Here is a 13,480-nt window from a genome sequence, read left to right on the forward strand (position 1 = left end):
CTGATATATTTTATTGCACAATGCTTATCTTTAACAAAAACAGTGCTTTTCCACCTATTTACATCTGTTTTTATTACTTTTAATACACATTACATTTACAAAATGCAAAATACAAAGCCCCCTTTTCAACACACCCCTTTTTTACACAGTTAATTTTGAAGCCTTTGGGAAATTATTGGCAGTAACTATAATTTTTAAAAATGCTCAAATATTCCAGATGCTAGCTTTAATCCCAAACATTATCTGAAATTCTTTTTGTCAATAGATCCCTTGATATAGTTACAAAGAGTATTGACTATTTTCATAATGGCATCTGGGAGGTTGTAACCTTCTTAAACAATCAAAGTTCTTTACAAATCAGTGTTGATTATGAATAACTGTTGAGATCCAACAATCTAACTTTTGTTTCTCTTCGTCGAAATCTGTTTTAATGTCAACTCTCATTTTTGAATGTTCTAAGATAACAGCAAAGAAAATAACCTTTTTTCCTTCTACCTGCCATGTAAAGGAACTAATTTATATACAGATATTTTTTGGAGGAGACAAATGAATCAGTGAGAATAAATATACATTGACTTGCCTTACTAGTTTCTCAACTAAGAAGTGTCTTCTTCCCTTTTGAAAGCTTTAATACTACAAGGGTGGTATGAAGAAGGGAGGCAAATACAAATAGAAAGGATGTGGGTCAGAAATATTGCTAAATCTTACAGTGGGGCTTAGAATAGAATAAAAGTAAAGTAGAGGCTAGAACAAGAGTGGAACTGATAGGAAAGTCACAAGAGAACCAGGAGGGGGTGGAATTATTGGCTCTTTTTGTAAAATCACTGCTTCACTGACAGATAATCCTCCTAAATGCTTACCCCGGGAATTCTACTCATTTAAGCACATATGAAATAAGTAACTGGTAAAGGATGGATTAAATTTCCTAAAAGTGTGTTATACAATTTTTGTTAACATTTGGCTTAGCAGAATACAATCTGTGAATTTTATGTCTTTATTCATTGTAATTTTAAAAGGACTCGGAAGGACTCGGTTTTTAAACTCCACAATATATTTAAGATATAGTAAAATAATTATGGCTCAAATATGTGTGTGAACAGCATACACTAAAGAGTTAGACATGGCCATAATAACAGGATGCATTACATTATGTTAGAAAGAATAATATAAACACTCCATTAGATTGTAAGCTGCTTGACAGCAGGATCTGTTCTTTGCCATTTTTGGTTTTCCCAGAGCAGTGACATAACACGTGCTAGTAGACTTGACTTATATGGCAATGCCTGAATTATCTGGTAGACAATGAAAGGATCCATACAAATGAATTTCCTGCTAAAGACTTTGAGTTTTAAAAACTTAAGCCATTTAAAATGTAAATTCAAAATGTACACATACTTAAAACTTTTTCCACTTCAACACAGACAGAATTAAGATACTATTGAACTATTTTTTGATGCTTGTCATCAATGTAAGCAGTAATTATTGTACTATGCAAACAAATACCACCTCCCCAATAAATACATCTAAATTACTGAACAGTTTGGCCATTCTCTAGCTTTGGCTAGCATTTCCTGTCAGCTGTTACTTTATTGTAGCTTGTAGGAACAATTTTATCCCACACACACACTCTCCCACGCACTGTACTGTCCGGTTAATGATGTATTCAAGGTTTACAAGGCGAACGAGCTAAACAATGAGAAATTTTTTCTAAAAGAAAAATATAATTCTGAGGGTTCCTTCAAGCCATGCCAAAGAAGGAAAGTAAGTGGGTTTTGTGGATGTTATTTTTCTTTTGGAATCATAGCTATGGTCTTGTTAACTGAAGTTTCCATGTATGTGACCATCAAATCTCTCTGAATGTTTAGTTTTATGATTACATCAGAAATAAATTAAGTAAAAATTATATCTATTCTGATAAGTGATTATGTAAAAGATTTTCCATTCTTTCATAACATATACTTATATTATTAGTCTTTTTGTCTTTCTCCCTAGAAGAAGCATAACACTGGCTAGAAGACTTTACTAGTGGTTAAAATCCTAGCAATTAAGAGTCTTAGGTCTAACGCTAACATTTTTTATAATGTTTTAAGGCTCATTATATAATCTGAAAATGAGAATGACATGCTGGTCTCACCTATAGTAAAGATGAAGTTCTTTATTAACCTTCTAATTTTACAGATGAGGCCCACAAAGGTTATGTGTGATCTGTGTAAGAGTTCAGTGGGCTTCCAATTTATTGGAAAAGAGCTTATGTAAATATACATTTTAAGTACATAGTAAAAAAAATTTTTTTAACCTCAGGACCATCCTGATATCTGAAATTCCAGAATTTCAGAGAACTGGACCTACTTTATTATTATTAAAAATGCTCAAACAGAAGCTATTTTTAACTCCAAACCTTGAGTGATATCAGAAATAATTTTTGTCAATGGATACTATGATATAATGACAAAAGGGGTATCTACTATTTTCATAATGCAAGTGAGAAGTTGTAACTTTCTTGAATAACCAAAGTTAAAAATTAGTCTAGATTACGAATAATTGTCAATGACATCCGAAAATCTAACTTTTTTTTCTTCATGGAAATCTGATTTAATATATACTCTCACTGATCTCTTTATCAAATATTGGTACACTAGGGAAATATACAAATTTTATGTAAAACTTAATTTTAATAAAGATCTCAGAAAATGTATAACCTTATTGATGAATTCTGCTTATCAGGGAAGATGAGAAATATTTCTGAGCAGATATATTTATGATTTATGAAAGCCTTCCAAATTTGGGCATCCCTAGGAAATCCCTAAATATATGTTTGTATCTATAAATCTGACTATGCTAACTGAACACTTGTCTATTTGACTAATTTTGAAAGATAATTTCAGTGCTACTTTCCTTTGACATCAACATCAAATGAAAGTCAAACCTTTACCATTCTGGCAGTTTGGTCAAAGAAACACTATCATGTGAACATTCCTAAAGCTTTGAATTCAAAGCAACAAAATAAAAGCACAGCAGTAAAAGCAGCAGCAGCAAGAGCAGCACAAAACATGCAGTACTGTAAATGAAACATTGCAAAAAAGGCAGCATAGAATGTTCTGCAACCACAGGCAAAAAAGATGGGAATGGGGGAAGTGGGAGTGGGGTGGGGAAAGTACAACAATCTCTTACACGTCTGCCTTTGCTAGCTGGAATACAGGATGGAGAGCGCTTCAACAGAGAAAGGAGGAAAATATGTTACAAAAATTCTCACACACAATTATCCTTAAAAAGTCTTATGTTAACAGGCAAATGATGCAGAGAGAGAGAGAGAGAGAGAGAGAGAGAGAAAGACAGACAGAGAGAGAGAGAGAGAGAGAGAGAGAGAGAGAGAGAGAGAGAGAGCGCCACATTTTATGATAGAACAAAACCACACATATTTGTCAGACAATTTTTCTGGGAAAAAAGAACATCTGCATAAGATGTTACAAAAACACCAGGTAGTTTCACAGACTAAGCTGTTAGCAGACAGTTGGAATCTATACTGGACTATGTATACACAAAGAGACTTATAAAATACCATCATACGCCATATGCCTTCTTGAAACTCCATTTTACTGGTATATTTATTGACATATACATGTAAGTGGAAGGAATTGAAGTCTTTTTGATTTAGTCATAGTTGGCACTTGAATGTTTAACTGATCCCTGTTAAGTGAAGGATAATTCATTCTGTCTTAATTCGGCTGCTTACCTATCAAATACTAACCGTTTTCAAAGATGATCATTTGACTGTGCTACTGATAAAAATTACTACTAAATAGTACCAGTATTTCAAGAATATGGCCCATTCGGTATACTCAAAAAGAAAAGTAAAAATTTCTTGAAATAACATCCAAACTTGTGACACATAGTGACACTCAGAGAGACTTATTCACCAGTATGATTTTATGCATGTCTAGCATTTGCATTGCACTTTTAAATTTTTCCAAAAATTTTTTTTAGTTATCTTCACAACAACCATAATGGGGAAGGCAGGGATTATTTCCATTTTCCCATTTTACAGATGAAGACTTCAGCTAAGGCATAAAGGGAGAGATTAAGGTGATTTATCAAAGGTTCTTTAAAAAGAAGCTAAAATTAGAACATCCAATTCTCCTGATTTCCAGTAAGATCCTCCCCTCACCTCCCATTATGCCAAGCTTACTCTCTGTTGTTTATTCCCAGATAAAGGCAAGATCCTAATGAGACCAAAATTTCAAGTTCAATCCCTCCATGGCCTAGATTCTTTCAAATAAAAAAATTCTACTCCACAACCAAATGGCTCTCTCTCAAATACAAACAACCAGTTGAAAGGACTGTGAAAGTTGAATGTAAATCTATCCTGACTTCCACAATAACCTGAAGAGCATGTTTTATTGAACAGTCAGTAAAAATAGCATTGAATTTGAACAACATCACATTAGAAACCTACATTATAACCTAACTCTGATTTGCTTAGAACTAAAAATGATAATGAATCATTTACAATAAAGATGCTCATCTTCAGGAAGCATCTGCTGTCTTTGGGTATAAGCAGCTGAATCCCAGACATCTATTTTTATGTTTTCAATAGAAAAGGGCAAATTACACTTTTCCCTGATGGGGTAATTACAATAAACCACAAAATACATGGTTTTATATAAACATCTAAATTAGTTGCATACCAGATGATAGAAACCAGTGCTTTGTTCTTATATGTAATTGCATCATTTAAAACATATATTTAGTATCTATGAGGTCCTTTCCATCAGCGCTTTAAGGCTAGAGTATGGAATATCTAGGAAGCACTTTTGATTACACTTATGTAATTTGGTTATTTTTTTGAGGATTAGTTAATGGATTCTAGGGATTAAATAAATAAATTACAACCAAAAAAAAGATCGGTTTATGGTGCTATATTTCCATCACAGCTCATGGCATTTAGATCATCAGTCAACAATTTATTATTTTGGGTATAGTCAAGCCAAACTAATTGACTAGCCAAGTTATATTTGATAATGTTCAGAAATGTAAAAACCAAAGAAAAGCTGTACTGAAAATATGGCTAAAGGTAAAAGGAATGAAGAGGATGCTGTTCTGTTTAGGAATATGTAGAAAAGACATTAGCACTAGTTACACAGTCTCTATGTTCATAAAATACCCTTAGACTATTTAAAAATTCTTGAAATGAGCAGAACCAGAAGAACACTGTACATAGTAACTGCCACACTATGCGATGACTGACTTAGCTCTTCTCAGCAATGCAAGGATCTAAGACAACTCCAAAAGACTCACAATGGAAAATGCTATCCATATCCAGAGAAAGAACTCTGGAGTCTGAATGCAGATGGAAGTATACTATTTGCTCTCCTTTTCTGTTGCTGTTTTGTTTTTTTCTTCTTTCTTGTAGTTCCTCCCATTAGTTCTAATTCTTCTTTACATCATGCCTAATGTGAAAATATGTTTAACATGAATGTCTAAGCAGAGCCTATATTAGATTGCACACTGAACTGGGGAAGGGGAAGAAGGAGGGGGAGAAAATTTAAAACTCAAAATCTCATGGAAGTGAATGTTGAAAACTAAAAACAAATAAATTATTAAAAAATAAAAATCCTACTAATAAGAGCTCATCTGTATTATCAAGAAAACATACTAGGGAGGTTTATGGTAGTGCCATTAGCCATATTATACCTTAATGTGAATTTGGAGGGGGTAAGAAAAGGTATGACAGGTAATTTTGAGCACTCTATAAGTAAAGGGAGAACAGGCCTAAGTTGGGTCCTATAGTAGCTTTTGATAGCCAGAGGATAAAATCTGGGCACTAGAGTCTCAGGAAGGGTGAAAATTAAAGGGTACTAGAGACAAACATGGCTTCTTTTTCAATTTTATTGAGATGCAACCTTAATCCTGGCCCTACTCATAGTCCCAGTCTCAAGCTATAAATGAACTTGTGTCAGGTTACTACAACCACAGACAATAAACTACTGGAAGCTCCTCTCATGGTTTGTTGGAGAAAACACATGTGGACTCACATATAAACCAGAGCCTAAGATTATCCACACACAAGAACATGTGGCATCATGTATAGTTAGATGTACAGAAGAACAGGTTCTCAGAGACTAGGATGACGGAACCTTCATGATCACTGCACTCTCACAGAAAAGTAAAAAAAAGTCTAAGTTACTCAGAGTGATCAGTGAGAACAAAGGGCAATTCTATACTAGGCAGGCAGTCTAACTCTATTACTATCCTTCTACTAGGCTTTTTTTTAAAGTTCTTATTCCGAAGTTATTAATATTCCTACAGATCTAAACTCTGAGCAACCTTTCACAAGCAGCTGAGGTGGTCTTCTGTAACTGAAAGCTACTATAAAACTCATAGCTCTTACCTCCAACTCTGCTTCTCTGATTCTTAGCCATTATTAAAGCCAGAAGAAAACTGGGCATTTCTTACTCTGGCATGAAATAGCAATTTAGAGCAGCAGACAATATGGAGAACTTCCACAGACCTACTCCTATATCTTCATTACTTTTTTTCTTTCAGCTACATCATATTTCACCCTGTCAGCATAGGACCTAATTCAATTTAATGTTTGCTACCATCTTTGAGGCAGGAAAAAATATGTTCTCTCTCTCTCTCTCTCTCTCTCTCTCTCTCTCTCTCTCTCTCTCACTAGAGATAGTCAATTCAAAATAGAGAAACCTGGCAAACATTAAACATGAAAAGGAAAATATGTTAACTAAAAATCATGGTCTACATTTTAATTAAACAAGAGCCATATACAACATTTTGCCTATCCTTGATCTACTAGAACAATCACAAGAAGTTGGGTTTTTTTCTGGTTTTTGTTTTGAAAGATTCATAGTAGAATGAAAAGTTGGGAGAGAAGAGAATTAACCCGAATTTTAAAGTTAATATGTTTTGTGGGCCTCTAAAATACATTGGGTAGATCCTTTATGAAGGATCTGTGGACAGTCATGGGTAAGAATCACATGGGATAAGAAGGAATAGATAGGTTATGATTCGTAACAGTGGAGAAATTACTCATATCCATGAAACCACAGATCCAAAGAAGTATAGAGGTAAGTCATTGCCTTGGAATGAATTTGAGCAAGCTACAAGAGTGGGTAAGACTATCTAGAAATATCATTCTCCTATATCTTGGTGGATAACAGTGAAAATAACTGACAAAAGGGTATATTTCTAGTTTTTAAAAACTTATTTATGGATAGAATAGTAGCTACACAGAAACAGGAACAATTTTTTAATTTACCTATTTTTTTAGTACATCTGTCTGTGCTATAACCTTAAAATTGTGTTACTCTTCTAAGAAATTAAAAGCAGTAATTATAATGTATAAAAACCTTTATACAATAATGTCAGTGTGAGCTGAGTGGCAATCCCAGATGAAGGCCAGAGGCTTATTATGGCGAAAAGTAAATACGAGTCTTGTGTATCTTAAGATGTGGTGACAGCAATCATCTTTAATATAGTAGTGTATGTGTTGAAATCCTCTGAGAAAAGAATATGATGACCTGTTTTGTTGAGGGATGGAATTTCTAGCAAAGTAGACTGACGATGTGGTACTGTACAGAAAGAAAGCTAGAGAGAACATGGGTGGGTTGTTGGGTTTGGGGGGAATAGTTGGTGATGGGGGTGGGCTAAAGGAAATACTAGAAAAGCCTTAAGCGCAGAGTCAGAGGAAGCAAGAAAAATGGAGTAAGGAAGAATAGAACCTAGAAACACTTATGCATATGGAAAATTCAGCTCAGGAAAAGGATAAGAGGTTAAAGGAAGGAAATTTAATCAGATATTTCCTATGGACAGAACCTAGAGGGAACACATGCTAAGCTGGTGCAGCAGGTATCTGTCAAAACAGTGAATTCTATCAGGAGACAAAGGGGATATATCTAGAGCCTAAAGTGAAGAAAACAGCTAGACGTAGAGAACAGAACAAAATGGTGAACTAGGAAGAAGAACTGTGATCCTAGAAACTAAAGATAAAAAGAGATTGCAGACTGAGAGACTAAGGATAGGGATTCCTGGAGGGGTAAATGCTTAATGCTTTAAATGTGTGCCAAGCCAAACGACACCAGAGGATTACTTCAACTCTCCACCCGCCCGTACCACACGGTCTCCTTATACAGTTGGCAAAGTTTCCTGTTCATTTCAAATAGTTATATGGGCCAAAATACAGCAAATCTGGGAAACAGTATTTCCAGAGAGGAGTATTAAGTGGGCAAATGTTCTAAACACGTTATCACAGTTTTTCCAAAGATAATTCCCTACCATCTTGCCCCAACACTTTTTTGCACTTTGTTGGTGGCAGCAGAAAATTAACTCAAGTTCAGGAATTAGGGAAAATGCCAGAGCATTCCTTAATTTGGAGAGTGCCTCTGGTGGTGGTACCTTATTTTTGTCATAATGCCCTGTATAATTATGTTATAGAGACAAAAGTGTGTAGAAGCAAGAGTAAAGGACATAAGAAGTTATAAAGAAAAAAGGAAATTGCTATTTGAAGGAAATGAAGCTTAAAGTAAATATTTAAACTCTCTTCAAATGTTTTGGAGGGTGAATGGTACTTGTACTTAACTATTCTGTAACTTAGGAAATTAAGCAATAATTTACATAAAAATACTATCATTATATATAGCACGTTTTAGTGGCACCCACAATGATTCTTCAACACCAAAATAACAACATTCTAGATTAAACAAAAATGTGAAATTTTATATAACTATTTCAAACATACCAAGGCAGTCAGACTTTCTGTTGTTTAATAATAAACAGATTTGTCATTATTAAGATGTAACCAAAATTAACATGCACTAATTATCAAGTATTTAATGTCTACTTTGCAAAAATAAATTGTGCTAAGTAATTTTAAGAACACTTTTAGATCCCTGTTAAAATATAAGGGATATAATATTTTAAGATTTTTTCCTAGTGAAAAGAGTATGTTTGAGATGGCACCATTCCATTGCTTCCCCAACCCTCCTTACACTTTTTGAAGCACAACATTTTCAATACGATAAAAATTTTTTTGTATTAAGGATTATTATACTATTTAATATGGAATGTAGAGAATTCATATGAGAAATTATGTAGAAAGGATGAATTGAGCTTATCTGATGGGAACTATCTAAATGGGTAAATCTATAGGTTTAATTCAGGAAGGAAATAATAATGCAGTCAATTTATATCCACATACATATACTAACTTAAAATAATTCAAAGTCCATTTCTACATTAAAAGAAAACTTTATTGGTAGCCTAAATTTCATTGTTCTTTACCTTTGAGCCAGTTAACAGAATTTAATAAGGCTTTAAAAATCAGTGGTTATGAACAACAAAACAAAATTTAAAAAATATTTTCGAAAGAGGATGCAAAAAAATCCAAGATTAATATATAGGAAAGAAAAGGAAGGAGTGAAAATAGAAATTAACACATGTAATAAAAATATTCAGTACTGGTGACAAAATTAAATCAGCATTTCAGATCTGAGATTACTTAAGCAGACCAGAATGAAGAGACAAATGACAGATCCTCTGATAATCAAAGCATTTTGCATAGTGTACTACTTTTTTTCATGTATAAGAAGAATGTAGAAACATTGTTTATCCATAATTTATTCTACAATTCCTTAAATTGACTGCATTAATTTATAGATTCTCCAAATCAATTCACTGATCTCTTTTACTGAGGGGTACATTGTTTGAAGATGAAAGACTTACGTCATCCAAAAAATCAATCAGTGAAGATGAGGAAGAAGAAAAGGAATCCTATTTAACGAATACAGCAATAAAGAAATAGAAAAAAAATGTATGAAGCAATTTAATAAAAATAAATAATAACTCCAACCTCCTATAACAATTAAATAAAATAGTAAATGGCATTAATTTAAGAAAACAAGTGAACAAAGTAGATCCTATTCCTTTTCTTACTCAAAAAATTTATAAATCCCTTTAACTACATCTAAAGAGTGGTGCTTTTTCCCCCTGCTGCAAAGTAATTAAATAATTTAAATATGATGTCCCAAATATAATCAAATATAGCAAATTATTAAAAATAAAATTAAACCAGAAGAAAACATCAAAAGTACCAACAAACAATAACCAGTATAACTTTTAGATACAATGACTCTCAAATTCAGATTTTTTCCATTAAATGTACTCATTCATCTCGAAAAGAAATGTTACTTCAGCTTACATAAAATTACAATAGGACTGTTTATCAAATATCATTCCTTTCCATTTTTTCTTTTTTCATTTCACAGTTTCAAAGTACTACTGTATGATGGAATTAAATAGTAATAAATGCCCATTTTTCCTTTTCTGTATCCCCAGTGCTTAGCACAGTGCCTGGCATAGAGTAAATGTTTAATAAATACTTGTTAATTAATTGATAGTTTTTATACAAATGTAAGAAATTTCAAAATAACATGAAGTTATAAAATGAGAAGAAAAGAAATTAAATGATTTTATACTTACTTCAAATTGATCCAGAGCAGAGGTAGGAGCATTCAAAAATGCCAAGAAAGAATTCTGTGAGTCTTGGTGCTTTACACCTAGAAGACAGCAGCAACTTTTTTTAACCTTGAGAACAAAACTAGTTTTCATGGATGACCTTTTCTGCCTGAGTTTCTAAAAGGCATTCACAAACCAAAGTATTCAGAGATCATCAAAATCCTGAATTATGCAAACTCAAACCAAAATATATTCAGTACTGGTGATAATTTTTTTCTTAGCATTATATAAGATCAGAGTATTTTGTAGGATTTTTTTTCCTAGTACGCCCATAGTAGGCTTTGTCATGGAATCATAGCATATCAGTCTTCACAAACTGCTTCTCGAGTTCCAAGTTATCCTATACACCGCCCCTCCCCGCCCCCCGCCCCCTGCCAAATACAAAGCTTTAACAAAATGTCTGATCTTTTTGGGAGGCCCATAATATTTTCAATAAAAGGGGCCTTTCAACTGACTCAAGTCATCAATTCTGGTTTCTTCTAACTATCTGATATTATTGCTTTGAAATATTCTTATGAAATGTACAGGATGGATCTGGTAGTATAAACAATTTCTTCTAAGAAAACAATGCATTTATTTAAATATGATATAAAACAATTCACTTAATTAGGCTTATAATTTTTTTCAAGGTATTAGATTACCTCTTCAGACAGAATGAAGAGTCCAGATTATAGTTTGTCTCAAAATAATTTTTTAAATAAAGTCTCATGCATTATTTTCTAAATAATAGCACTGTCTTTAAAAAAATGAGTTTTAAAGTAAGCCATTACAATATAAACATACTATTCAAACATTTAAAAAATAGCATCAAATACAATTTTTAGCACCTTAAGTAAGGCATACTTATTTAAGAACTCATTTTCACCTGTGATTTTTCAGATATGATCTCTGTTTAGAGATGAAGCACAAAACTGCATATTTATTTATGCTTCATTTTTGCAACTGCTGTCATTTTGTTGTATTCTTAGCCCAAATCACCATTAAAACAAAATTACATTAAAATGTTAGATTGGACCTAAATTACAGTGTACCATGTAAAGCCAGAGTTCTTTTTTATCATGCTAAAATGGCTTAATATATCATAATGTTTAACAAACAATGTTATCAAGACACAAAGAGTACATGAAAGTCTTGGTGATGGGCAACAAACCAGAATTTTTTTGTAGTTCTAATGTGGGGAAATGCAGACTGCTGTTATGATTACACTTATTCATGTCTTGTCCACCTTTTCTTCTCTTCACCAAGCAATCTGTTTTTATCCTCTCAAATTTCAACCAGGTCCAGGGCTACATCAGTAGGGTAGTTTGTGGCTCCTAATCTACATTCCCTTGCATCAATCACTGCTGCTGAGTTCCTTCTCCCTTCTCTCTCTCTCTCTCTCTCTCTCTCTCTCTCTCTCTCTCTCTCTCTCTCTCTCTCTCTCTCCCCCTTCCTCCCTCTCCCTCTCTCCCTCCCTCCCTGCTTTCCCTTCTCTCTCTCTCTTTTTCTCTGTCTCCTTCTCCCCCTATTAAAGTCAACAAATCATTCAACGAGTATTTATTAAACACCTACAAACTTATGAATATTGCACTCAGGGACTTATCTCTTGTATCTTCATTATGTGCATCTCTTTTCCCTATGTGCCAATCTTCTTCAATCTGATTCATATAATGAATCAGAAATATAACTAAGCATTTTTATACTCAGGGCAGGCATCAAGGAGAACAGAAGTTTGACTGGGGTTGGGCCTTAGAGGGAAGAGCACTGCCTACTCCATAATACAGGGTGTTCCTAAAGTCTGGACACATAGGGAAAAATGCATATTTTCAAGAAATGAAATGAATGAAATTTTCAACATTTTATTTAATTGGAATGTTAACAAATAAAATCTTCAATATGATTTCCATCATTTGTGATGCAAAGGTTGATGCGCTTTGCAAGATTCACATGAACTCAATGCAATAACTCCACATTGTCTATGTGTCCCGACTTTACGGACACCCTGTATTATGAGTTTTCTAGGATAAAGGGGTAAGGAAGCTGTCTTTGGCAAAAACCCACTGTTAGTGGTGTCTAGGAGAAAGGACAAGTACTCCATAAATGGTGTTTTGGGCACCTTTCCACCCCTCTTAGGTGTGCCATAGCAAATCTACTGATTTATAAATGTGCTATGAAAAGTTCTTGAAGGCAATTATTTGGAATCAAGAAAACCTGAATTCAAATTTGACCTCAGACACTAGCTGTGTGACCCTGGACATGTCACTTAACTTCTGCCTCAATTTTTTCAACTATAAAATGGGAATGTTAATAGTACCTACCTGTCAGAGTTGTGGTGAGGATCAAATGAGATAATATTTGTGAAATGTTTACAAATCTTAAAGGACTATATATAAATGGTAATTATCACTATTATTATTTAATTATTTAATTTTTAAAAATTTACCATAATTTTCCATGCTTCTTTGTTAAAAGTAAATCATCTACTGATGTTAAATATTCATTTGAGATAGAAAGGGCTGTTTAAGTCTTACTGATGTTATGAAAGTAAATTCTAAGCACATTTGAGAGAAATGCAAAACAGTCTCATTGCTCCTTTTGTAGTGTTCACAGTGTTTAATAAGAAAAAGTAACAAGTAAGGAAATCTAAGGATATATATGATAGGCTCATTTGATGCATTTCATTCAATAAACGTGGGTAATATGTGGCATTCAAAAACATCTGTTCATTAGCTAATTATCCCTTTCATTGATGATTTGTTTTCTCATCTAGTTACTTTATGTATCACTTTTATCTTCCAAACTAAATTCTATATTCCTTAAAAATAGAATTCCTTAAAAATAGATGAATATGGTTTCCTTTGTGCCTCCAAGAGCACATGGCAAATTTCTAGACATATGCAGATGACTAATAAAGACCAGTTAACTTAATAGTCTCCTTTTGTAAATAGTTACATATTCATACTACGTCATGCCA

At 33.3% G+C, this 13,480-nt stretch overlaps 1 protein-coding gene across 8 annotated transcripts in view; it reads right to left on the reverse strand.

Annotated features, from left to right (window-relative positions):
* Positions 1–13,480, reverse strand: part of CDC42BPA (CDC42 binding protein kinase alpha) — a 426,736-nt gene that overhangs the window by 65,457 nt on the left and 347,799 nt on the right. For 4 of the 8 annotated variants that reach the window (XM_036754912.1, XM_036754907.1, XM_036754911.1 and 1 more), the window contains exon 21: positions 10,492–10,568. In XM_036754912.1, coding sequence (XP_036610807.1) covers positions 10,492–10,568 — 77 coding nt within the window. Of the gene's footprint in view, positions 1–3,171; positions 3,211–9,735; positions 9,784–10,491; positions 10,569–13,480 lie in introns of all 8 variants that reach the window. The other 4 variants (XM_036754906.1, XM_036754908.1, XM_036754913.1 and 1 more) reach the window with 3 other exon arrangements.

Source organism: Trichosurus vulpecula, chromosome 4 (assembly GCF_011100635.1).
Source record: "Trichosurus vulpecula isolate mTriVul1 chromosome 4, mTriVul1.pri, whole genome shotgun sequence".
In the NCBI taxonomy this organism is placed as follows: domain Eukaryota; kingdom Metazoa; phylum Chordata; class Mammalia; order Diprotodontia; family Phalangeridae; genus Trichosurus; species Trichosurus vulpecula.